The 25,950-nt window shown below is 40.1% G+C and overlaps 2 protein-coding genes across 3 annotated transcripts in view; one reads left to right on the top strand and one right to left on the bottom strand.

Annotated features, from left to right (window-relative positions):
* DOK7 (docking protein 7) overlaps positions 1 to 3,059 on the top strand; it is a 59,638-nt gene extending 56,579 nt beyond the window's left edge. For both annotated transcript variants that reach the window (XM_071556885.1, XM_071556884.1), the window contains one exon: positions 1,452 to 3,059. In XM_071556885.1, coding sequence (XP_071412986.1) covers positions 1,452 to 1,588 — 137 coding nt within the window. In that variant the 3' untranslated portion in view covers positions 1,589 to 3,059. The remainder of the gene's footprint in view (positions 1 to 1,451) is intronic.
* An 11,434-nt stretch (positions 3,060 to 14,493) lies between these two features.
* LRPAP1 (LDL receptor related protein associated protein 1) lies at positions 14,494 to 25,571 on the bottom strand. The gene is made up of 8 exons (XM_071556883.1): positions 25,351 to 25,571; positions 20,984 to 21,128; positions 20,562 to 20,686; positions 19,182 to 19,302; positions 18,311 to 18,469; positions 17,715 to 17,797; positions 15,542 to 15,718; positions 14,494 to 15,226 (listed from the first exon to the last, which is right to left on the bottom strand). The coding sequence occupies exons 1-8, from the start codon at positions 25,543 to 25,545 to the stop codon at positions 15,161 to 15,163; spliced, it is 1,071 nt and encodes a 356-aa protein (XP_071412984.1). The 5' UTR covers positions 25,546 to 25,571; the 3' UTR covers positions 14,494 to 15,160.
* Positions 25,572 to 25,950: the final 379 nt, after the last annotated feature.

The raw sequence follows: 25,950 nt of genomic DNA, 5'->3' as shown, positions 1-25,950 counted from the left end.
CTATGAGATGTTGCATCCCTTTGACAGGAACATTGTATATGTGCTTCTTCTAAAGTGAACCTTTCCATGTCTGTGGAGATTGAAAGACAGTAATTTGCTTTTGTTCTCAAGATTTTCATCCCACACATTAGGACTACACTTAAAATTATTGCCTGGCTTCAGAAACCAGGCTGTGGGTGTAGGTGGGTGTACAGGGCTTGCTCCTGAAGACACTGACTCTGGAGCCATGCAGCAAATGACTAAAACTAGAATGCAGTATTCTCCTGTCTGCTCTCCTTGAAGATGTATTAAAATGCTACAAAGAGAAAGGCAACCCAATTTTTTTTAATTTGATTTTTTAAAATTACTTTTTTCCTTCTTTTTTGTTTATATTAGGTATTTTACTTCTAATGTTTAAGTTGGACAATTAGCATATAAACATGCAATATACTTACCGTGTATTATCATTTAGAGATGCAGTCCTTGTTATAGAAATTGTCTTAGCAGAATCCAGCATTTAATTCCTCACATTTGGTATTAATGGATTTTCCATCTATAGTTTTCAGCTATTAAGATTTTAATTTTTATACTTTAAAAATCAGTAACTTTATTACCTTTGAAATGTTGGCACTTTTCCCATTGGGTTTTTTGTAATTTTTATATGGTTTTAGTTAAGTAATTCTAAGCTTCTACCAGACTTAAATGCACTTCTCTTTACAACCTCCTGTTGAAATGTAAATGCAATGTTTTATCTTCATTTCAAAGCCAATGAAACATGGCATTAAGAATGAAGAGTCAAATTCCATAAACTTTCCTAAATGCCAGCTTACCCTCCCAAGCTGAAATGGTGTAATTTTGAAGGTGCCTTTAATGACCATAAATAATTTGCTTTTTTCATATTAAAGTTTTCCCAGCCTCTAGCCTCTATGTCTGCACCTATAGAGAACCATTTCACTTTAGGACAGGCTGAGGAGCTTTTGTCTCCCCTATTGCATAAAATGAACTAAAATGTTTGAGGCTGAAGGTGGTTGCTCTGGTAAACATTCACAGAGTGTCCAGTCCAAACAAAGAACTCTGCCAACTGCCACAAGTGCTTTCTGTTCAAATACCTGATGTTGTTCATTTACTGACTGGTAGCTTGGTGATGAAGCCTCACAGAAGTGGGAGAGCTGAGTTAAATTTTGTCATCTACTGGGAGTAGTAGGGGTGGAGATTTGAACCTGGAGCAGAAATGCAAGTGGTTCATTTGAAGAAAACCCGATAGCTAAAATAGGTAGACCACAAAGCTTTTGAGGTGTTTTGTTTCAGTTGTGGTTATCATCTTACTCCCTTTGTGTAACTTGCTATAAGACCAGACCAAGATCATCCAGGAAACCTGTGAAAGAAGTGTCTCAACAGTTTATCCTGTGTCAGCTTCACTGAGGAATATATGAGGGGTATAGCCTTTTACAGGATTTCCTCTGGTGTTTCAGGGAGTGGCTCTTCCCGATACGCGCAGATCGACATTGCAGCCACCGAGACAGCGCACAAAGTGGGCACGCAGCACGCTCAGTGCCGCGAGGAACGCCTGCAGGAGCTGGAGCACAGGAAGAAGGGGGCTCAGCAGTGATCTCTCAAGGAAGGAACTTTTTGCTCACCACAGATTGATACTAGTTCATCTTCCAAAAGAGTCACATTTATTGTAAAAAAATTGTCATACAAAATGCTGCCACTGCTTCTTGCATTTATACCAGATTCATTCCAATAACTTGATTCCTAATTGGAAAGCTGGTAGCATGAGGGATATGTTTGGTCTTTCTTTTTATTTCAATGCAGTTGTAAAGTCCAGATTTTTTTGTTTTCATATGCAATGACAGATGTAACTTACCTTTTTCTATAATTCTAAAATCTTGGAAAACCTGGAACCAATTTCAGTGTTTCTTAACTGGTGGCATTTTCTTTAAAAATAGAGAGCTTGAATGTGTGTAGATAAGGAAATGTGAGTGTGTGTGTGGTAAGTGTACACATATGTTTGCATATGTGCACATGTATGTATGTAAACACACATTACTGATAAAATATATGTATATATCTGAGTGTACAAAACATGTAAAACCTCTATTAATATATTAATGGGCTCTTACAAAAGCAAGAAAATTCAGTGCCTACTTTTTTGCAGGCACAGTTTTGTTCAATTTATATGCTTATTTATGGACATGCTTAATTTTACATATAATTCAGTTTTATACCTCACAAAGAGTCCTGCATCTTTGGCTAAAGTTGCTCAGATTTAAAAGCTCTGGTGTCAGGGATGCATATGTGTCTGCATACAGACAAGAGCACACAAACAAGTTATTTAATTATGTCTCTGAACTACAGGAATGTGAAGGGGCATTTTGGGTGTTTCTGTTCTTAAAAACCCTAGATCAAACCATAAATTTGATTTTGTAGTTGCTGAGTACTTGCAATTCTCAGCAATTTTCCTGGAGTTGAACTTATGTATAACTTGGAAAATCAGGCCTCAGGTTGCTCAGACAGAATATTTTAAAATCAAGGTATTCAAAAGAAACGTTCGCTTTTGAAAATTGAGTCCTTTTTATCGGACAAACTATCCCTACTGTAAACCAGCCTCAAAAGCAGAGCGTCCACCTTAAATCTAAAACTTTCATTGAATAATTCTCTGCTGTCCCTAAAGAGCATAAAACCAGTTCTGTGTAAGAGGATGATGTCTCCAGAGATGCTGCAGAATTGAGGCACAACAGGATTCTAGCTTGTAAAATAGTTTAACATGAGTCTGTGACATTCTGCTTTTGTACAGTGAGATTGTACGGTTCAAAATTTGGTTTTCCATGTTGCATTGCCTATATAATTCTTCTGTTATTTTTATTTGTCCTGATATAAATTTTTATTTAAATAAAATGTTACATAAAATGTTATGCCATTGACACTAACAAGGAAGTGTCAACAAGAAAATGATTTTTTTTTCTGATAATGTATCACCTTGGGCTTCCAGAACTCACCAGGAGAAATGTCTTGGGTATTATCAATTTTTGACTTTGTCTTTTTAAGATCCAATATCACAGCCAAATTCTGTTTTTCAGATATGCATCATAAATTATATTGGTAAGTGGAAGTTTTGCGCCTGTGAGGCTTTCACTAAGTGACTTAGAATGAGAGATGGGTGTTTGTTTTTGAGGCAGAATTCAAACTACAAAATTTATTGAATGTTGCCTCAATAGTAATGTAAAATATCAGAAATCTCTCAAATAAAAAAAAAGGTGTTTGAGAGTTGACAGTTGCCATTCTCATCTGTCCTGTGCTCAGATGTACATTTCTGTTAATCCACCTTGTGCATTTCTGAAGGGAAAGGAAAAGAAATATTTCTTATGAGATTCTGAGTTTAAAAGATTTTTCTTATTACCAAGTGAACAGTGGTGAGCTGCTTTGTAAACACATGCTCAGTACAGCTTGAATGACCTGGACTGCTTGGGGCCAGGTTTATTTAATTGAACTCTTCTTCAGTCAAGGATCCTCCAGTGGAGGACTTGCAGGGTTAAATCTCTTGCTCTGTGCCTATTTACATTTAATATTTGAAATGAGCATACCTTCCCTCATGCATTGAAATGCAGTGTTATCCATGACAATATATAATGAAACTGAAATATTTCTATCGTAAAAATCTGTTTACTAGGAATATACACTGCCCAGGGTTTCTACAGAGGCTCCCTTTCTGTATGTTGATCAAAACTGTTTGCTTTGAATCTGGGACTTGTAGCATAGGTAGGGATTTGACACAATAGGAAAGGTCATCAGAATCCCAATTTGAAAAATATGGTTTTCAGGTTGAACAGGGCTATGAATCTGTGTATGCACATGGTTCTCTGTGCACATGTGTTTGTGCATGTCATAGCAACTTCAGCTAGGATTAACTAGATGGGCTAGATGGCTGTATATAAATTTGCATTAATAGCCTTTGTTAATGTGATCTCTATTATCCTCTAAGGCTTTCCACAAATGAAATATTTTACTTTTCCATCTTATGTTTCTCTCTCTGTTTCTTTTCTTTTTCCTTTTTACTCACTTGAATAGGACAAATAGAACAGATGACTTTAACTCAGATTTTAAATTCACTTATTCTCATGCACTAAGTTGTACACAGGAGGCTGAAGCAGGAGGCCAAACCATTCTGTTGTCACTGTTAAAAACTGGTTGGTCGTGGTTGGTTGCTGTTTTGGTAGTACCTTGCAGGTAGTACCTCCCTGTCAACTTACAGGCCTGGCATTTAAGCTGGAGAAATTAGAGCTTTCCCTTTGAACAATAAGAGATCACAGAAATTAAAAACCTTTTTCCTAAATACATAAAATCATATGCCTTCAACTTCCACTAGCTGGAAGACTAGGTGGGGACAATGGAAGTCAAACCATAAATCCTCTGAGCAGATTTGTGCTCACCATGTGGCTTCCATGAGTGTCTCATGTTAACTCTAGTACTGCTGTTAATGTCCACATAGCTGGGGATTTGTTCACACACCTTGCCATAACATTTGTGAATAACTGATCTAAACTGATTTATAGTCTGTGATTACTGTAGGATGGTTGCAGATTCATGGCCCTTTGCAAAAAACCCCAAAATATCTCCCACAATTTTGGAGATAAATGTAACTCGTAACTTCTGATGATCAAAAGAATGATTTTTAATTTAACATTCTATCAGGGTCAGATCTCCTCCTGTTCTTACCAGGAGCACAAGGAATTAATTAACAGAAGAACAAAACCATGTGATGTAAGCTGATATTTCTCCAAGATGTTCTTGAAGTACTTTAACATGGCAGAATTGCTCTTGGTGGTAAGAAAAGACAGTGTCAGCAAGTGCAGCATTTGGGCACAAGTGTTAGTGTGCTGTGTATGTGCCTCTTTCTGACAGACCTATTCAGTAGGTTGGTGCCAAACGTAACTACTAGATCAGTGGGGTTTTATGGCATTGGTCATAAGCTGTTATGGACCACTTTTATATACAAGTGTCTGGGTGATGGATTTTCTCCAAGGTAAGGTGCTACAGGATGGAGGGCTGGAATTTGTAGGCATTTAATTGCCCAGCAATGCAAATGGTTGTCTGGGTTTTAATAGCACTCCGACACCTAATTGTGAAAAATGCCAGTAGGCATCTTTAGGCATGTAAATATTTGTGAAAGTCTGCCCTGAGAATTGTTTTTAGCAAATGCCTTGGAAAAATTCCACATTTTTCCTCTCTGCTGTAAACAAAGCAGTTTTAAATTACTGTCACTTGCAAAACTATATTTGAATATAACTTATGAATTATTACATTATTTGTGAGATGCTGAAACATGCACTCTGTGGTAAGTTCCTCTTTTAGTTTGTCTGGGATAACATACATACTTGCTAAAATGACCACGAGAGGAAGACACAGAATTTCATGAGTTACTGTAAAAGGATGATTATTTTTTCAGATGACAGTGCTGTTATATTTTTATGTCACCTTTTCTCCAGGAAGATCCTCAGCTCTCATTTGACCAGTCATACAAACAGTGTTTTTCAATCCACGTTGAAAGGAAATATTAATTTAACATCATACAGCAATAAGAACAAGCAAATCAAAGTAAAGATGGGAGAGTTAGAAGTTATTAAAAGGAAGTTTGTAAGGAGCAGGTCTGCAAACATTGTCTTTTCAGTGCAGGTGAGTACTAAGTGCCATTTAAAAAAAAATTTATATGGGTTCTGATAGATTCAATTTTATGCTTTCCCCTGACCAGCTGTATGACTTGAATGGTCTCAAATCCATGGGGCCTGATGGGATTCATCCCAGAGTGCTGGACTAGCTAGCAGGTGTTATGGAAGAACCCTTCTCAATCATCTGCCAAAGGTCTTGGGCATCTGGCAAGGACCCTGATGAGTAGAAGCTAGTCAGTGTTCTTCCAGTACACAAAAAAGGCATAAGGGAAGACCCAGGGAACTACAGACTTGTTAGTCTAACCTCATTCCCCAGAAAGATTATGGAGCAGATCATCCTGAGTATGATTGAAAGGCATTTAGTGAATAATGCACTCATCAGGCTCAGTAAACGTGGATTCATATAATTTGACATCCTTCTGCAATAACGTCACCTGCTCCTGGATGAAGGGATCGTGGTGGATGTAGGTTTTTTGATTTTAGTAGAGCTTTTTATGCTTCCATCGTAGCATCCTTCTGGACAAGTTTTTCAACTGTGGGATGAGCAGGTGTGTTGGGTGAAGAACTGGCAGAAGGGCAGAGCTAAGAGGGCTGCAGTGAATGGGGCTAGACCTGTTTGGTGAGCAGTCACCAGCAGTGTTCCTCAGGTCTCAGTCCTAGGGATGATTCTAGTCAATAAGTTTATCAACAATCTGGATGCAGGAATGAGTGTCCTATTAGCAAGTTTGCTGATGACATCAGAGAGGTGATGTTGACTCTCTTGAGGGACAGGAGGCCTTGCAGAGGGATCTAGATAATTTGGAGCATTGGGTTACAGGTAATGGGGTAAAAGTTAACAGGTCCATATGCCAGAATCTGCTCCTAGGAAGGAGTAACACTCAGCACAAGTACCAATAGGCAGAGGAGTGGCTGGAGAGCAGGAAGAATCTGGGAGTGTTGGTCAACAGCAGCTCAGTATAAGCCCTGGTAGCCCAGAGAGAAAACCCAATCCTGAGATGCATCAAACACAGCATGACCAGCCGGGCAAAACAGGTGATCTTTATTCTGAGTTGGTACAGTCTCATCGAAAGTGCTGTGTGTGGTACTGGGCCCCACAACTTCAGAAGTAAGGGAAGGTCCCCGAATGCATCCAGAGGAGAACAGCAAATCAGGTGAAAGGGGTGGAAGGCTGTCCTGTTAGAGATGACTGAGGACACTGGGTTTGTGTTGTTTGGAGCAAAAGGAGCTGAGGGGCAACCCTGTTGCTCTCTACAGCTTCCTGAGAAGGGGAAGGAGAGAGGCAGGTGCTGAGCTCTTCTGCCTGGAATCCAGTATAGGATTTGCAGGAACAGTTCAAAGCTGCACCAGGGAGGTTTAGATTGGAGATTAGGAAGCATTTATTTACCAAGAGGGTGGTCAAACACTGGAACAGGCTTCCCAGAGAGGCGGTCAATGTCCCAGGCCTGTCAATATTTAAGAAGCATTTGGACAATCTCTTTATGAACATGCTTTCTTTAACTTTTGATCAGCCCTGAATTGGTGAAGCAGTGGGCCTAGATGGTTGTTGTTGCTCTCTTCTAACTAAAATATAATTTTCTATTTCTTTCTATTATTGCTATTTCTATTGTTATTCTATTCTATCCCTTCCCATCCTAAAGCTGACAGGCTTCAGGGTAGCCTCACTCTGAGGCTCAGGACAATGATAACAGTTGGTTACTGATCAATCGCTTATCAGTTTTCTCTCAAAGGCTGAAATATAAGTGACAGAATAATACATGCAATTCTTGTCCTGGATTCTGATAAAATAAATAGCTTTTTAAGACAGTGATCAGGTTTAGGAAAGTGCAGGTCACATGTAAACTTTGAGTTTAGTGAAAACTTGGGGGTGAGTGAAGTTTAAAACTTACATGCTTTCAAACGTTTGCTTGCATCAGAGCAGCTAGAAATAATTTATTATCCCACTGTGTACACAGAGGTGTATGTAACATCATCATTTTACTGAAATAACACGTGTCAACTTATTTGAGGAATGTGCAGTGTGGGGGGTGGGATCAGAAAGCAGATTTAGCATGACAGTAATTTGTCTCTCCATTACATTATACTGTTGTGAAATCCTTAAAAAGAAAAATAAATAAATAAATAAATCCCTAGCATCTGCTATTGTATAAGTTAAATTTTACTCATCTGTGGGCTGAGCTGTCAATTTATGCATAGTTCATATACAGAAAATAGAGCAGGTTGTATGTTCACAAAGGAACCTTACCTTTGGATATGAGTTTTATTATGTAATGAATTGCTCAGATGCATCACCCCCCATGACTCTGCCACATTTGGAGAATGTACCCCATGGCCTGCCTTTGGCTGCTGTAACAATATATCCTTTTACTACCAACAGCCAGCACTACTTGGGAAGCACAGCAAAAGCCTTACTGGGAATTTGATGAAGTAGGTGTCAGCACAGAGCCCGAAAGAAGTTGTCCTTTGCCAGCTGTTGCACTGACAGAAGGGCAGCACTAGAAAAGTGTACATGTCTGTAAAATGCAGTTTGGGCCAGTGCTGGAGATCTGCCACCTGGATAGTTATCCTTGTACAATGTGTGGGTATTGCAAGGAAGTGGTTTCCTGGAAGAGGCTGAGGTTGAGGCTGTGTCCTTGGTCACACAGAAGGTGTTCCTGTCTCCACCAGGGATGGAGTGAAACATCAGTATGGTTAAAAGCTGGAGCCCATGGCACACAAATGGTTTCGATCTGTGCTGTACATTCAGTCTAAACCTTGCACAGAATTATTCTCCGTGTCTGTTTTTTTTCTCCTCTGTAGAAAGTATATGAAAGCATAGCATGTGTATTGGATGAAGGATGGTGAGAGCTGGGCCATGCTATGAAACAGCACTGTAACCTGATATGAAGGTGCTCCTAATTCAGGGTTCAGCTATAGCAGTGTCATTTCCAGCAGCTGGGATATTCCCTAGAGATGGATCAGGTCTACTGAAAGCCCAGGAACTGGTCTCAGAAGAACTTTTGATGTCTCTGTGCATTTTACAGTGAATGCAAGATCCTAGTGACCATAAGAGATAGCTGGGAGAATGCATTTTCTGTGGTGACTGGACTTGAAGCCCCAGGTGTGCTGCTTTGGAATTTGCAGACACTGAATGCTCTTCAGCATGTCTCCCACTGGCCAAGCCCTCCTTTACAAAGGCAACATTTAGCATTGTTAGACTGTCTCATCGCTGTCCCCGTTTGGGGAACTGTCTGCATCTGGCCACGTCTTCAGTTTGGACTGTGATGGGAATCTTCAACCTCTGCTGTAAGTAGTCAGAACTGAACTGGGGGAGTTGTTCTGTTCCTTAGTTTGAAGGAGCTGAAGAGAATTCATGTTTATTCACACTGTATTTTACTAGCTAAACATGCTCACTCCTGTTTCTTCTGTAATCAAACTATATACTGTGGCAGTACTTTGATTTGGACTTCTGACTGTCCTAGTTGGTTACATTAAGTCTGGCTTTTTCTTTCAAAATAGTTAGTACAGCTGTTCATACATACGGTATTAAAATGAGAAGGAAAACAATTCCTAAAAACACCTCTGGGAAATTGTGATTTTAGTCTGAATTAATAACAAATCATAAAGAAAACTTCATTTTGCAGCTCTGCAAAGAATGAGGGTCAGTTTGTACAAGACCTGAAACAATTGATCAATGGTAATGGTTTAGTGACACCAGCAAACTGAGTCTAATGCTAACATTGTCTAAGATGCAGCATCCCAGACTATGGTTATTAGCTGCTGAAAGAAGGGCTTGGAGAAGTGTACCTGGAGTCTTCCAGGCTGCAGTTACCAGCGTGGAAGGTGTTCAGATTGCTGGAATGTGGGTTTTGTGTAAGAATCGGTGTCAGTTCAGTACAGGTCAGGAAGAAGGTAGAATCTGAAAAATTCCTAACAAAAACAGGGAGAAACTTGCTGCATTTCCCAGTACCAGAAGTCTGCTTTTGAACCAAAATGAGCAGTATACCCTGGTTCCTAAGCTCTTGCCCTGGCAGGCTCATCTTTCAGAGATGTCACTTTTTGCACATAGTTCTTCTTCCTCCTCTTGTGTTTCCTTTGACTTCAAAATGGAAAAAGTGCAGTGATTAATGGCCCCAGGAACTGGTATAAATGAAGACTCTTTACACTGTAACTGGGTGTATTTGGAATTGTAAACTTGAGTCCCAGAACTTGGATCTGAATTGTTTGGAAAATGGACTCTTTCCACATTGAAGGACTATTTAGTTAATGGTTTTGGTTCAGATGTCTTCTTGAATTAGAAACTGAGATTTGAATTTTGCAGTTGGACTAATGGATCCATTTTCAGGCATTGCAAATTACTGTTTCTCATATGCAGGTTTCTACTTCTCAGTGTGTTTATTCTTAAAATAGTGTAGTTTCCTTCTCACTTCAAATTGCCTGGAAAATTACAACTACAGAACATTAAGTAGCATTTTATTTTAGTAGCAGGCTTATTTCAAAGCGATTCAACACTCACTTTGCCTATAGAAATAACCAGGTTTAAGTTACAGTAGCCCAGTTATTGACAGGCAACCTTTGAGACTGAAATGTGAGTTTTATTAAAATGGATGTATGCAGCTTTCTCATAAATTAATGCATCAGTGGAGAAGCAAAGTTCACATGTTAAACATTAATGCTTGTGTACTGTTTTCTTTTTGATTTAGGAGAAGCTATTCTGTTGAGCAGTAGGATAATATACTTGAAGATTTGGATATGAAAGTGCATTAAGGGCTACTGATAAAAGCATTTGGGTTGCAATCATTGCTGTACCTGAAATATTTACTGTGGAGGAAAGTTTATGAATTTTTTTTGGCTCTACAGGACAGATTTTATGAATGCTTCCATTTTATGCCTCTGGATACTTGTAAAAGAAATCCATAGTCTTTTTTTTTTCCTATAGGTTAACATCCTGCTTGCCAATAGGTGCTATGTGACTACCCTGAAATTCATGTCAAAACTGGGTGTTGTATTTGTAAATGTACATTTTGGGATTTAGATGCAGTTTGTTAGATAATATAATGCAAAACAGAAAACGCAGCACCCCATTCTCATTTACAATGGTAGGCCTGTATTGAAAGCAACAAGCTATTCTATTTATTAATTACTTTATTTCTTCTATTCTCATTAAATACTATGGAAAGAAAAAATGCATTTAAAAACTACTTTAGAACTGCCTGTTTGCTACTTACTGGTAAATTTTTTTGTATGTGAAATGGCACCTTTTTAAAAGAAAAAACAGTCTGAAACCTTCTCTGAAGTGGTGCCAAATGATGACAGGTAAGGCCTGTGGATGATCAGGATGTTTGGAATGAAGAATGTCAACGGTGCTTTACCTCTGTCCAGGTTAGTCCTGAGCTGAACACTCTGCTTGGGCTTTTGACAGGTGACCCTGGGTTAGGGCCTGCAGAGGAGCTCTCAGCAGCCTGGCTCTCCATGTGATGCTCTGGTTCTGTGCACTGGGGCATGCTGGATCCAGGCTGGAGACCTACATTCTTTCATGGGGTGTAACTAACTGCACTAGTTCACCTGAACTCACATGATGAATAAATGGCAGAACTGAAAATATGACGTTAGGGCCCCTCCAGCTCCCTTTGGGGTCAGTGGGGTGAGATGGCTGCTGAAGTGGAGCTGTAGACCCTGTGAACTGGGATCTGGGCAGCACACACTGAGATGTGCCTCCTGTCCTTGAATTGCTTTCCTGACAGGGCTTGAAGCCCTTCTGAGGTCCTGCTAAAAGCTCAGCCAAGATCAGCAGTTGAGAAAATCATGTCCTGGTTTCTCTGTCTCTTGCTTTCTATCACCTTCTCAGCAAAACCTCTCTTAACCCTGGCTTGAGGGAACCCCCCAGAGAGAGATGGACACACAGTATGCAGAAGGAGAGCCCAGCCAAGGATCCTGCTTCCACCAGCTCCTGAGCACCAAGATCTCTACCTGCAGGAACTAGATCTGAAAAGAGACATAGCACCTCAGCTTACAAAACATAAATTATCTCTACTTGATGAATTTAAATACTTTTGCTATTGCTGGAGCGATCAGACATCAGGATTCCTTGGGAGGGAAGAAGGGAAATCATTGCAGCAATACATCTGCTGTAGTGCTGTTCTTGTCTTGGTACAATGATGCCATCTTAGATGTTGTACAAACATGTAGGATGTGTGTATTTTAAGAAAGACTTGGTTATTTGAATGAATTATGTATTTATTTCCCTCTCATTTGCACCCCCAATCTTTTTAACAAATAAAATCTGCCCTACTTATAGTCACTGACATGTTGACTTAAATTGAGCTGCTTTTTCAGGGCAGAATTTGAGTGGCTGTATAAAATACTAAACGTTTTGAGGGTTTTTCCCTAGCAAATGCAGTTCTTTCCTCCTTCTTCCATTCCCGGATTTGTATTTCAAATTGTTTCTCAGAGTAGTTTGGAAAACTTGGTAATCTGAATAACTACAAAACAATCAGATAAAATACCTATTATGGAAGAGAAGGTTTTCAACCACAGTTTAAAAGCTGTTACCGCTTTCCTTTTCCGATGCCTCTTCAGGCAATCTCACCTATGATCTCTCACGAGGTACAGGTGTGTATGTGTATTTCATTCATACCTTTTTTGTGAATTTTTGTTCCTATTTACAGAAATGCAAGTGATGACTCAAGTTGCTTTTTAATCTTTAATGTCTCAAACACTATCCACTCTTGATATTTTGGTCAAATTAATCGTCTTTGGAAGCGTAAAAACTGCAATAATTAACTGACTTATACATACATTGATGTGCGGTGCAGACCATAGAAATGAGTGAAATCAGACTTTACACCTCACTAGCCTATTCACTAGTCTGTCCCCAAATCTGAAAAAGCAGGGAAAGCCACAAGGAGCCTTTAAAGGAATGGAGACTGTTCCTGGCTTCCCTATGCAGTTGTAGACTCTTAACTCAGCCAGACTATTCAGAGGGCAGTTGGATGCAGGCAGATCAATGACCTTTTCATTCTTTTCCTCCTCTTGTTTGTGTGAAGAGTCTTTGGGCCTGATGACTCATTAACAGTTACGTTCAATGACCAGAACAAGTGACTCTGCTGCCCATCTCCAACCTTTGCTGCTGCTGATCTGTGACTCGTTTCCAACTTTAAATTACTGTGACATGTAAATATTTTGCCAGCATCTTGTACTTTGCAGTGCTTGCCAAGCATTCTCTCTGCTGGAGCCTACCTGGCCTTTGAGACCAATTACTGTCAAAGTGTGGCAGGTAAAGACCCGGCATAACCACCACTGCCTGTTTCAGCCATCCCCTCTCTTTAAAGTCTGCACTGAAGCAGCAGCTCTATGCTTGCTCAACAACTGATCAGACCCTGGTTCTTTGTTCCAGGAAGCCAGCACCTTGCACTGTTCCAAACTTCTTCAAAAATTCTTCAATAAGCATATTCTATTTCAGGTACATGCTGAAGATGAAACCCAGCTTTCTGCACCGCCCTCTTGTGCGGAGCATACAGCTACTCTGCCTGCCTGTGGTGTAGGCTGAGAGACTCACGTTGCTTTCCCGTGTGCAACACATCTCTCTCAGCAGCAGTGTCTGAACATGCTCAGGGAAAGCTTTCCCACTCCTGTACAACACAGCAAGGACTGCTGAGCAGGAGTGGCTCAGAGCTTTGTTTAGCTCTTCTCTTCTGCTGGTGTTTTTAGTGCATGTGTCCAAATTCTACACCCAGGAGCCAGTGCTGGGGGTGTGTCCAGATCCAGGCTACAACCATCAAACTGACCTGTGGCACATAGATTTAGTTCTTTAGTACTCTACCACAGGGAAAACCAAAGGACATAGCGAAGTCTGCACTTTCCAACATAGTATAGAATACATTTCTGTTCTGCATTCTCAGAGAATTGATGAAGACAAACCTATAATGTAATACAGCTACTGCTCTGCTACAAAAGCTGAACAGCCCTTAAAGTGATCATCAGGCGAAGAAATAACATGCTACATCTAGAAAAAAAACAAACCATTTTTCTCATAAATGGGCTGCAGTCATTTTCTGACTTACTTTTTTTAACTTACAAACCAAAGGGGATGTATACCATAAACTACATGAACTGAACCATCTCTAAGGAGACTGATATTAATTGTAGCCTGTTATTGTGATGGACAATGATTCTCTTAAATATTCTTTTAGTTTACATTAAAAAGTAAAAAAAGTTTATTGCTTCAAAGAAATTCAGAATCTCCAAGTAAGAATGTTATCACAGTTTTGGTTCAGATCACTTGCACATGACAATATAGTCCTTATGTACAGAATCCTGCTTTCAACCCATGACAGACTCAGAACAAGTGGCTTATTCTGACTTAATGGAACTCTTCAATGTTTCCCAGGGAACAGGTATGCAGAGCGAAGCTCAGCTTCCTTATGTAGCAGCTGACAGCCCTGCCATGAGCGAGTGACAATGCTCCTTAACCAAGCAGCTGTAATAGTTTAACTACACTGGACCTTGGTCTTAGCCTTATTCCTGAAGAGTTTCATTTGAAATAAAGGGTCAGTATTGTTATTACAGACAATTCCAACCCCGATATCTGGTATTTGCCAAAGGTCTGACCAGAAAGATCTGGTCTTGAAAGGAAAAGCAGTAATAATCTTTACTGGAGATTGCACTGGAAAATGTGCTCAGAAATAAGCTGCTTTAGAGAGCCTGCCTATTCAGAACATATAGAAATACATTCTTGTGTTGCAAAACTATCCCTCCTCTCTTAAAAACTAATGTGTGAAAGAACATTACAGGAACAAGCAGCATGCTCAAAAACCAGGTCTGGTTACTTCTCACTATATGAAAGAGAGAGAAAAAAAGCCTCACCAGTATCTTGTTCTGATTTTTTTTATTGACTAAGTATAACAAAACCAAGCAACCATGAACAAGGTAATTGTACACAAATACTCAGTAACTTCAGATGTGTTAGTCAATAACTAAACTGTGTGAACTGACCTCAGTACTTGTTCCCTCCTTACTCCTCCTCCCTCTCTCACATGGAAGACTGACCCACAGTGCAGCTCTGAGCCATTGCTCAAAGTCAGTAGAAATACTTTTGTTACCTTAAGCAGGAAATGTAATAGGCCAAGCATTGAAAGAAAGACTTTCCCGGCCTCTGTTTTAACTCCTTGTACCTCAGTGTTTGCCTTCATTGATAAGAATACCTCACCTGACTGACAGATTAATATTTTTTTACTGGTAGGAATCCTTTGAGAATTCACGTAATTTTTCTTTTGGCATCACTGATGATTTCAAAAGCTGCCACTCAATTTAGATGTAAGTATTATATGATCCAAGATGTGCAAGTTAAATATACAATCTAATCATGAAATTTTATAGTGCAAATATAAAACTGGTAATTAAGTAGACAAAAAAAATTCTTGCAGGACAAATCTGTTCAATCCTTACTATTTCAGAAGAATTCCTAAGTTAAGTCCTGTTCAAAAAAATCACATTATCTGTTTAGTGTTAATAGATTGATCCCATGAAGTAGAACACGTTTATAATTCATTGTGTTGAAGACCTTGAGAGATTCTGCTGGATAAGTCTTGCAAGTGCTTCTTTACCTATCAGGAAAACAGAACACATGGAATGAATTTTAGTAAGACAATAAATTATCAATATAATTAATATATGCAGATTTTGTTATCAGTATATGTGACAACAGGGAGAGCAGAGAACAGGAAGATGTCAGGCCTTTTAGAATTAGATCTATAAAAAACAATTATGGGTATGCTGTACTAAACATGAGAACAGATGTGCCTTGAACTCCCCTTCTGGAAGTCATTCAACTTGCATGCAAAATCAGCACTGGATAATCTACTTACCTTCTACTACTGAGTTAAACTTTCAACATGTACATTCACTGGATTTATACAGACCTTATATCCTAGTTCTTTTGTCTTTTCTTCCAGCATGGCATATTTCTCTTTGTTTCTGTTCAGATGCTCCTTATCTCCAGTTCCCTCTACATGCTTCAGTTTCTGGTGTGAAATCTCTAATTGTTTCTGATAATGATGGTGTTTTTCAATTTTTGCTTCAAAATGTTTCAGCTCCTCCTAAGAAAACAAATACACAAAGCTTCACAGGGTTTTGTTTCCAAGGCTTGCTTTCTCTTTTCTTGCCAGGATGTTCCTAATGATACTATACTAAGTCAAGCACAGAAAGCTTTTTCAGTTTCCCACTTCTTAAGAATGTCTGGACAATCCATTACCATCACCACCCAGACACCTGATTTTGAAAGCAGATGCTGAAAACGACCCACTGCAGAGTCCTCAAAAGGAGATTGTGGATGGCTGTGAGGTGTTAGGAGATGAGAGCAGTGAATACCAAATGAAAATTTTTGCATAAGAACAGTGGACAGGGGAGAAAGAGAAAATTTTTAAAAGATGCCTCTTTTCAAAATCAGGTCCTGGATCTGCTATTTTCTCCTCAGACTCTAATATTTTCTGGGTTTACAGACTGCTATGATGAATCTGAAATAGGATGAATTAGTTAAAAAACAAGTCTTAATTTGCCCCAAAGAGTGGCCAGACTGTGTTGCTCAGTGACATATCAGAGACAGTCCTCAGCTAGCCTGGTTAAGGGGGACCAAAGAGTGAAGGATGTCTCCACCCAGCTCTCGCTTTGCTAATTCAAGGCACAGATTGTTTCTCTGTGACGTAGGATGTGTCCTCTGTGAAGAGGATACGAACAGTTCAAACTGTTATGCCACTTACAGCAGCAGTTCTCTGCATTACATCTAGAAACACTCAAACCCTGTTTGACAGAGCCCTGCTTCATTTTGCTCACTGGTGCATTTCAGTCCTGGTGGCTGACAATATTTCTCTCATTTCAAGACAACAGGAAAAAAGATTAAAACCCATCATCCTAATAGTCCTTTTTAAATTTTTAAAGGTTTTGTTTTCAATATTTCTGGCAAGAAAATGATTTCCTTTTGCTGTAGAACATTCCAGTCTGCTTTACATACTCCATTCAGAACCTTAGTTTGGGGTTTTATGCTCTGATAAATCATTTTAGCTGCAGATGTTTCACTGTGATTCTTTCTGTCCTACTTTTATCAGAATGTCCCAAAAATCACAGTAACAAACAAAACAGGTTTGGTCTGGTGACACGGGTCTGCATGAAAAGATTTCTACTAAAACAGTAAAATTAATAAGCAGACGTGTTCTTGCTTATGGAATTGTTTTCTTCTTTTTTGCTGTAGCAGATAAGGCAGCCAAATTCACCTCTCATGCAATTGTACAGTCCTGACCAAAATGTCCCACTGAGGCCAGCAGAAGCCTTGTTGCAGACTTCAGCACCTTTCCTCTGACATTCTTAGAAGCAGGGGCACTGAAATCAGTGTAACTAAAGCATTTGCTTCGTAAGAGAATTGGGCTGTATGTCAGTTAAAATAAATAAAAATGGATCTTTGATACCTAAGAAAGGCAGATTTCAAACCCTGTCCCAGGCAGTTAAAACCCTCTCATTACCTTAACTGGAAAAGAAGCTCAAAGTGTCCCTAGTCAGGCTGTAAGATAACATCTTTTGTACATGCAGCTCCATGAAGAAGCCCTAAAGTTACTTCTTCAGGCTATCAAACAAAATCCATCCTCTGTTAAACAGGCAGAGTCAGATGAAAAGATAATCAAACACCTTCTCATTGCAACTTGAATTGAATACAACCAGTACAAACTGCACAGGAATTAACTTCTGTATTATAATCCCTTGAAAAGAAGTATTTATCACAGGAGTTTTGGGTTAGTTCAACACAGCTCCAACACAGGAAGTTAACAGTGAAAGAGGCAGGCATGGGAGGGAAATTGTTGGTTATACGGATATAAACATTACTTCCCAAAGAAGTAATTAAGGCACTGGGTAAGAGGGGTAAATCTTGTGCACTGGAAATAAAGAAGCAGGTCTCAATCTTTCCAAGATGTGTGTTGACAGGATTCAGAATTTTCATTTTGTTTTTGTGGTGTCTGGACAGCAACACAGAAGTGGCTAAAATCAAGAGTAACATTGAGTGGGAAAACATCTTTGCATAAGAGATCTCACAGGAATTCTACTTACCCGAAAAGATTCAAGTTCTTTCTCAGTGAAATTGGCTGATTTGGCCAAGTCCCACAAATCAATCACTCTTGGTTCTTCAAATTCTAAACAAACACATACCACTAAATGAAAATCTCAACACAGTGCTTTCATGCCCAATTCTATGAGCATGTTTTCTCATGCACATACACACAGAGATATTAAACACTGCATTACTAATAGATCTATTCAGATGAAAAGGGAAAAAAATCCAAATACTGGATAAAACTACAGTACTGTTATAGCAAGTAGGTTTTGTAAAAGAAAAAGTTCCTCTAGGAACTGAATAATGGCATTGTTTGCCTTGCAAGTTGTCTCATTTACTTGCCCTCCTGGGGCTGAAGGTGTAATATCCCTTCTCATGTGGGCATGGAAGACAGAACTATCCTCTCAACACACTGTCCCTATTCTTTCATCAGGCTTCTGGTGTTGGGTTGTAAATAAAGAGGCTGGCTGTGTCTCTTCAGCCCACTGTTGTACACTATGTACTGTGACTACATCTTTCTACTTGCCCACTGATTTTTATTTTTTTTAAATGAAATTAATCCCAAATAAGCACAAAGCCCACTGTATCATACCACTGGTTGTGTCATATCCTTGATGACTGACTTTACGCAAACGCTCAAACCCCTGATTGATGCTTCTTAACTTCTCTTTGAGTTCTCTGTGCTTGTTGTGCAAGATTTCCTCTTTCACCGGATTCTCTTCAGATGGATTAATAACATTTTTGTGGATATCTGTTGAAGAAGAATGTGTTATTGATTGTGGGCCAAATCTTTATAGGTCAAAAGCTCCACAAATCCACCACATTGGAGGTGAATAAAAGATGCTAAGGAAATGGTATAGGGATGGTTGATGAGTTCCACGCCTTCTCCCCTGGACAAGTCAGAACATCTGACAGTGAAATGACTTTCAGCAGCTTTCAGCTTGGACTATACAATGCAAACATTAAACTATCAGCTTTAGAAATCTTTAGTTCTCACAGTTTTAGCTCAGATTAGTACAGCAAGCTGAATTCAGTTCCTTGATGCTCTAATACACCTCAGGCTCAGTGCCTAAGATATCTGAGTGTATCCTCTTGGGCTCCCAGCTGGTGAGATAAAACACGCATGTTGTGCAGCCTTTAGGACCACATTTTGCAGCTGTGGATCTATGCTTGCTGTGTAAGTTCCAGTAAACTATCATGGCCATCATTGTTAATCTGATGGCATCTTCCCTGCTTGAAATGCAGGCGGAATCAGAAAACTGAAATGGCAACGTTCTCATTAGCTGGCAAGATTTTTGGCAGCCAATGCAGAACTAAACCCAGTAAGTGTCTGAAAATGTCAGCATCTGCAAGCAGTTCTGACAGAAATGCCAGGAGTTTCAAAGAAACTTGGGAACAATGGAAACAATGGGCACAAAAGAGAGTTATACTGATGTAGAAACAACAGAGAAATGTTCAAGTACCTTCTGTTCTGCTCACGGTCTCCAACAGAATATTGTATTCATGAATCTTTTCTTTGTGGTGCTTAAATTCTCGCCAAAGCTTATCCAGCTCCTCATCAGAGAACTTCCCAGAGGTCTTGGCCTGTAAGAAACACGAGCTGACTATATTTTCCAGGCCAAGTGCTTTTAAGCACACTCAGCTGCCAAAATGTCTTCCCACTCCTGCCCCATCTAGAAAATTATTAAGTGCAGCTTTTCCTTAGATCTCTTTTTTAAATTCTCTTAATATTAGTATGAGGTTAGGATGTAGACACTGATGGATAAGGTGCCTTTAATCATGTCAAAAGAAAGTTTGCTTAAGACTTCTAAAGTCAGACTTGCTATGGACTACCCAGTGAAAAGTGTCTGACATTTCTATTCCATGGGAAACAATATAATACAAAAATAAGGGCTGTGGAGCTCCATATAAAACTGTAAGGGAACAGTTTACACAAGAGATCCAGCCTGATATTAAACACAGTCTTTATGTCTATCACTACTGTACACTTGCTCTGTAACAATTAGGGAAGCACTCCTGAAACAGCTGGGGCACTACCCACAAATCTGGTGACTTGCTGCAATGCAGGATCAAAAGCAAATGCTTTTGATACCTATTCAGCCCCAACCCTGCCTTTGCTTAGGGAATATTTGTATCTTTCATTTTACTATTTCCCAAACCATACAACATTATCTAGCTCTATCTAGTTACAGTAACATTTCAAAACCAGCAGATCTTTTTCTCTGCTTTACTACCATTGCATGAGACTGGTGTGAGAATTCTTTGTTTTACCTGACTACTTGCCTCTTAAAACCTGAGTTATTTAATTTCTGAAGATTATGACTTTGCTAGTTTTAACTGCCCAAACTGACAGTACACCTTCTACTTTTTATGCAAGAATGGAAATCCTGGAACTTTTCACTTGAATTTCACTAGATTAGGAAAATCCTTATTTAAAATCTCTCCCTCCACATATTTCACTTTTAAACAGTCTACTAAATGGTTCTATTTGCATCTTTTTTTAAAAAGCCCATAAACAACAACAGGACAACTGGGAAAAACACTACAGATATACTACCAACTAGTGTGATAGTCACACTAAGGGAAATCATGAGTTCAGTGAAATTTGAGCACAACGCTCCATTTGAGCTCACTGCACCCAGGCTCTTTCCTTCATGCAGACTGATGTGGGTGTTTTATTTTGCAAAGACAACCTGCTGCACCTGGATGATCTGAATGCAGGTGAGGTACCCTTGGGGCACAAAGATGTGAGCTACAGAGCACAGCAGCTTGGCCAGTACTTCCAACAGTTCAGTGAAGAAACATTGATTTCCTACACTTCAGTTCTGGGAAACCCTACTTACCTTGCTCCATAACTTTTCCAATCTTGGATCATCTAGCGTGTCACTTTCTGTACCATCTTTAATATAGTTGGTCTCACCTAGTTGAGAGTCTTTCTTTCCATTCATTCCATATTTAGTCATAATGACTGCAAAGGAATAGAAGATACAGAAATGTGAGAACAAACTAAGGATGTGAGGAAGATGAGAGACTGGCTATACCCTTGACTTGCAGAGCTTAATTTTGCAGCTCATGGAGAAAAAACTAACAGTTTAAGACACAGAGGTCCCAGGACCAAAGGATCTGCTAACTTCCTGCAGCTCTCTACTGACCTCCAAAGATCTTGTGTGTGCTCAGTGTCCACAGACAAGCTGTTATTTAATGGTTCAAACTCAAACACAGGTGTCTAACAATGTGTGTATCTGATTCAAAATTTATTCCTTACCATTTAAGTTGCGTCTGAGTTTGGCTTCTTTCTCTCCATCCTCATCTAGCCCTTCAGCCTTCAGTTTTTTCCAGCTTAGTTCATCCTTTTCTTGTATTTTTAGATCACTATGCAACTCTGCCAGTTTCACAGCGGAGAGGTGGAGCTAAACAACAACAGAGAAAGGTCTGTTTTCAGTTATGTGCAGTCACCTCTTGCTGCAGAGTTACCTCAGAAACCAGGATGCCAGTATAGCACAGCAATTTTTCTCAAACAACATGCCATTGCCACTACATGTGTTTTCTTGTGGACCACCTTCCAACCACATAGTTACAGTGAGCTGGTAAACTTTACTGGCTAGTATAGTTTTGCAGACTACCAGGTCACTGAGGATGGCCTTGAAGGTCAAAGAGCCACTTTATCAGCAATTTTTACTATGATCAAAATGAAATAAATTCTCAGATCACTTCTTAACATGGTTTATGTGCATTAAAACATACAAAACCTAGAGGTATTTCTGTCTGGCATAACAGAACAAAAACATTGAGGCTGAAGGTAGGAAAATAAAAAAAAAATAAAGTTAAAATGAATACCAAGTCAGCCTGCAATTTGGTGAACTACAGATAAAAGAGGAACAGAGACAATGACTGCTGTGCAGTTGACTAAGCAGCACTGCTGTCAGTTGAACCCAAACTTCTGAACTTCCAGATTTCAGACACCTTAGTTATTTGGTTTAAAACAAATCTAACATTAATGCTTCAGAACTACTTTTGTCTGTGTCTCCGTGCATATCAATAAAAAGAAAGTGAGGTAAGGAAAAGCCCCGAGAAGAGAAGTGATAAAAAGCTCTCTGACTACTGTGCAGCCAGCCCATGGGAGCTCAGATCCAGCTCTGAACCACCTGGGCTCATCTGTCCTAGGAAAAGCTTATTTACTGGAGGAGATTTTTTGTTCTTAAAATCATATTACAGATACTAAAAGTTCTCAGTTTCAGTGAGGAAGCAGTATGTTTAATAAACACAAACTCTGAAACTCAGTATTATTTTTAAACATCAGAATGTCATTACTCTGCGCTAATGCATTAAATTCCTAACGACAGGAATTCAAGAAACTATCCACATTATTGTTTCTGCTTCCAGTTTAGGCTGCCCTATTAATCAGTTTTGCACTACTGAATGCAATTATTTTAATTTTCAAACTAGGGTTTTTTCCTGTATCTTGCACTTGGCTTACTGAAATAGTTAAGTAAACTCTAGAGCAGTCAGAATCACAGGTAAATATAATGCTTATAGAACACATTAACACTTTTGATTCCTCCAACATTAAAGCAAAGGAGCATCCTGGTTGTCTTCTTTACCATCAGCTTTTGGGGAACTGATTGATAAAAGCTGAGCACTTAGAAGGAATCACTCATTTAGGATTTTTAGGATGTGCTAAAGTGAAAAAAAAAACTTAATCATGTACTTATTTGCTTTCCTGGAGCAGGATGACCTGGCAGTCTGAGAGTCATTGCTGCAGTGGCACTAAGTATCAATGTTTGGCTCAGCAAGAATTGTACATGAGGCTGCAAGAGAAATGTTTGCTACAAATTGTGAAGGGAATGGCTGAACATCTCAGTAGTTCTGGACTTAATATATAGTTAGACTGAACAAATACAGAGAAAAAATCACAAGCAATAACTTAGATAACAAGTAATTCAGCTCCTAAGTACTGCAAATACTGGAAAATACAATCTTTTAATTGTGTAACCTTGTCTTCAGAGGCACAGTATTGTATAAAAGATAACACAGTGCAGTTTATGTCAGACACACTGCAGTTAGTGCAATCTCATAAACACATGTTTTTTGCTTTCTAAAAGTTCCAGAAAAGAATATCAACATAAAGTCTGGAGACCTCATCAGACAAACATTTTAAACTCTCAATAAAAACTAAGGAACTACATGAAGTCTGTTGTTCTTTAAGGGGTCAAAAAAAGATGCTATTCAAATTTCTCCCAATTCCAGTAATATTTTTCTGATTCTTATTAAAATTTGGTATGAAACTAAAGTAAGGGTCCTTTCAAGCATTATAAATTCTTTGAAGCCTGTTGGAAGCCCCTTGCCTGTCCCATTTATGTAACACAGAGTGAATGCATAAGCTAAATTGAAGTATCCAGTTCAAGAACTACTTCCTTCAAGGTCATCTCACACTGGACCCTGAAAAACACCAGGTAAAAAGTGGCAATGGATATGAATCCTCATCACTTTACGAACATCACCCATATGTTGGAATAATTAACTAGAAGTAGAGGTGAAAAGCTAAGTTTAATGATTAAATAACAAAGCAAGAAGTTTCTTACACTCATTCATTATGCTGCCTGGACACTACCAAGACAGATACCTGGAAATTCTGAGGATGACTGCTGGAAATTTGTCAAACATAACAATAATTAAGTTATTTGCTCTTTGCCTGCCTACAATCACTACCTGCAACATCACTACCTAGACTCTTCTTCTGAAGAGGAAAGGGTTCTTTACTACAAATTTTTTAGCTGTAACATGGCCCAGATGCTGGAGCCCAGTGCTGCTTTGGGATGGCCAGGAAGGCCTCGTAACAAGGGATGCTACAAAACCAACAGCAACACCTACAGCACAGTGAGTTGTTAAAGACCAGTAGGACAAATCACACCCATGAAACCTACAGAGTATTCGTCGTTTTTCCAAACAACTATAGATTTGGGGTCTGACTATGAAGAATTCTTGTAATAAATAACTTAATTTTTTTTATATAAAGCATATACCCATGAAAGGAGATGCTGGAGAAAGATTAAACCCTTCCTCACACCCTCATGAAAACAAGAACAAATTCTGGCTTGCCAGCCCCTGGTCCCACTAAGTAACATTCTGGAGCTTTCTTAAGGGCAGCTCATCCAGCTGTGTGTTGCAATGCTGAATTGCAGCATCTATCTTTTATGTCAAAACAAAGAAGTTCCCTGTTTTCAGTACTATCTCTACCACTACCAAAATGAAGGAGACTTCATCATTGGCACATGGAAGTATTTCAAAGCAGGTGTATCACACAGGCACAGTTTTCCTCTTATTTCCTGTGTGCCAGTTGTACTCAAAAGTGAAATTTAGATGGTGGCAAATTTAGTTCAAGTAGATGTTGCATCTCTAAAATCTGGCTCACACGAACAGAATTGACTAAACCTCAGTTCTTTACTGACAGAGTTAACTTCATTTTGGAGATGATGTAAAGTATCTCAAAACTTAATTCCAGAAAATCCAGGTATGAAAATATAAAAAGACTATAATTGGAAAGTTAAGAGGCAACTGACGATACCATCATTATAGATTATTTCTAGTCTCCACGTTGTTTCTTCAGCTGTCAGTTCACAGCTGGAGTTTCATTAACACACACTACCCTATGCCACAAGGAGTATTTTTCATACCTTCTTTTAGCACACTGGGAGGCAGCACTATGGCAGGGTTCTAGTTTTTGACTAAACCCAGGGATGCCCTATGTCTAATTCAGTAGCTCAGGCTGAGGAATGTCTATTCAGGATACAGAATATCCAGAATTAATATTAACTATATTTCTCTGCCCGAAAGAACTGAACCTTTGCCAGTCATGACCCTAATTTCCATGGTCTACAATATTCAGGGGATATATGCAGTATGCTCTTCTCCTGTTGGTGCTGTTCTGCTTACTTCTAAGCAAATATTTTTACTATAACTAAGTAATTTTACCATACTTTCACTTTAATTAAGTCTTTTTTGTAGTTCAGAGTGAGAGAAACTCATGTATCACTGTCAAAATTAAGGCTCTCATCTGGGAATGGTGATACCCATTTGCTGGTCCTCCCAAATGTTTTTACAGCACTTGGTACGAATGAAGGGGTGACACAATCAGCAAGGAGGGTTTCTGCCTCTGCTGTGCAGTGAAATCCTGTCCTGTGCGGAGTAGGAACTAAAAGCTTCAGACAGATGAGAGCATCACAGCCCTGAACGACAGGGATAAAGCATTCAAGGAGAGAACTCTGGAGCCACTCTCAGACCCTCCATGGCACCAGAGGAACTCCCCTCCCTCTTAGCACTTCCTGGGCATGGGGTGTAACTGCAGGATTTAAACACCTCCCAGGGCACAACTAGAACCTCCCGAGGGAAGGCTCTGCCCGGTGGCCGGGGCAGTGAGGGTCCCTGCGCCGCCGGCCGGGACAGCCACGACCGAGAACCCAACAAAGGCACCGAGCCGGGGCCGGGCAGCCTCGCTGTCTCCTCACACACAGGCCCCGCATCCCACCTCCTGAGGCGGCTGACAGGGAATGAGAGCCCGAAGCGGCCGGGCCCGCCCGCGGCTCCCGCTCCGAGCGCCGCCATCGCCCCGCGCCGCCCCACTCACTCACTCACCCTCTGCGCCTTCTCCCAGACCTGGTTCAGCCGCACCACCCGGAACTCCGCAGCCTCCCGCCGCTTGCCGCCGGCCGCCAGCCCCTCGTTGGCCTCCCGGGAGTACTTGCTGGCCTGTCCGCCGGCCGCGATCAGCAGCGCGGCGGCCACAGCCGCCAGAGCCCGCGGAGCCGCCGCAGCCCGCGGAGCCGCCATGGCGCGCCCAATGAGGAACTACAAGTCCCGACATGCCGCGCGGGCCCCGCGCCCGCCTCTGCTGAGGGAGGATGTCCGCGCTGGAAAACGGGCTCAAAGTCTCGTTTAAGTCGAAAATTCAGCGCCTCATTCTAGGTCTGGGTAGTGAGACAAGAGTTAGGCTTGGGGTGTTTATCTTCGGTCGGTTTCGTGGCATTCTCCTGAGTGCTTGTTCACAAAATTAGTGTGGCAGTGCGAGGAAAAGGGCGCGCGGTGGGTTTGAACACCACTGGTTTGTCAAAGTTTGCAGATATCGGCACAGTGTTCAGGGGTACACAAAAATGACAAGGCGGCTCAGGGAGCGTGGAAGGCAAGATTTGAGACTAATCCGTATGTGCTTTGTAGTAAAAGGAGGAGAAGGACTGT

Source organism: Pithys albifrons, chromosome 5 (assembly GCF_047495875.1).
Source record: "Pithys albifrons albifrons isolate INPA30051 chromosome 5, PitAlb_v1, whole genome shotgun sequence".
NCBI lineage: Eukaryota > Metazoa > Chordata > Aves > Passeriformes > Thamnophilidae > Pithys > Pithys albifrons.
The sequence above is the reverse complement of the archived record's forward strand: the minus strand, read 5'-3'. Positions and strand labels throughout refer to the sequence as shown.

What these genes read in the sequence shown, in the direction of transcription:
- LRPAP1 (XM_071556883.1), bottom strand. Translation starts at nt 25,545, where the DNA reads ATGGCGGCTCCGCGGGCTGCGGCGGCTCCGCGGGCTCTGGCGGCTGTG. An exon ending in TGGAAAAGTTATGGAGCAAG is followed by an intron (nt 19,303 to 20,561) that starts GTAAGTAGGGTT and finishes TGTTTCTTACAG; the next exon opens with GCCAAGACCTCTGGGAAGTT. An exon ending in AAGAACTTGAATCTTTTCGG is followed by an intron (nt 15,719 to 17,714) that starts GTAAGTAGAATT and finishes TTGTTTTCTTAG; the next exon opens with GAGGAGCTGAAACATTTTGA.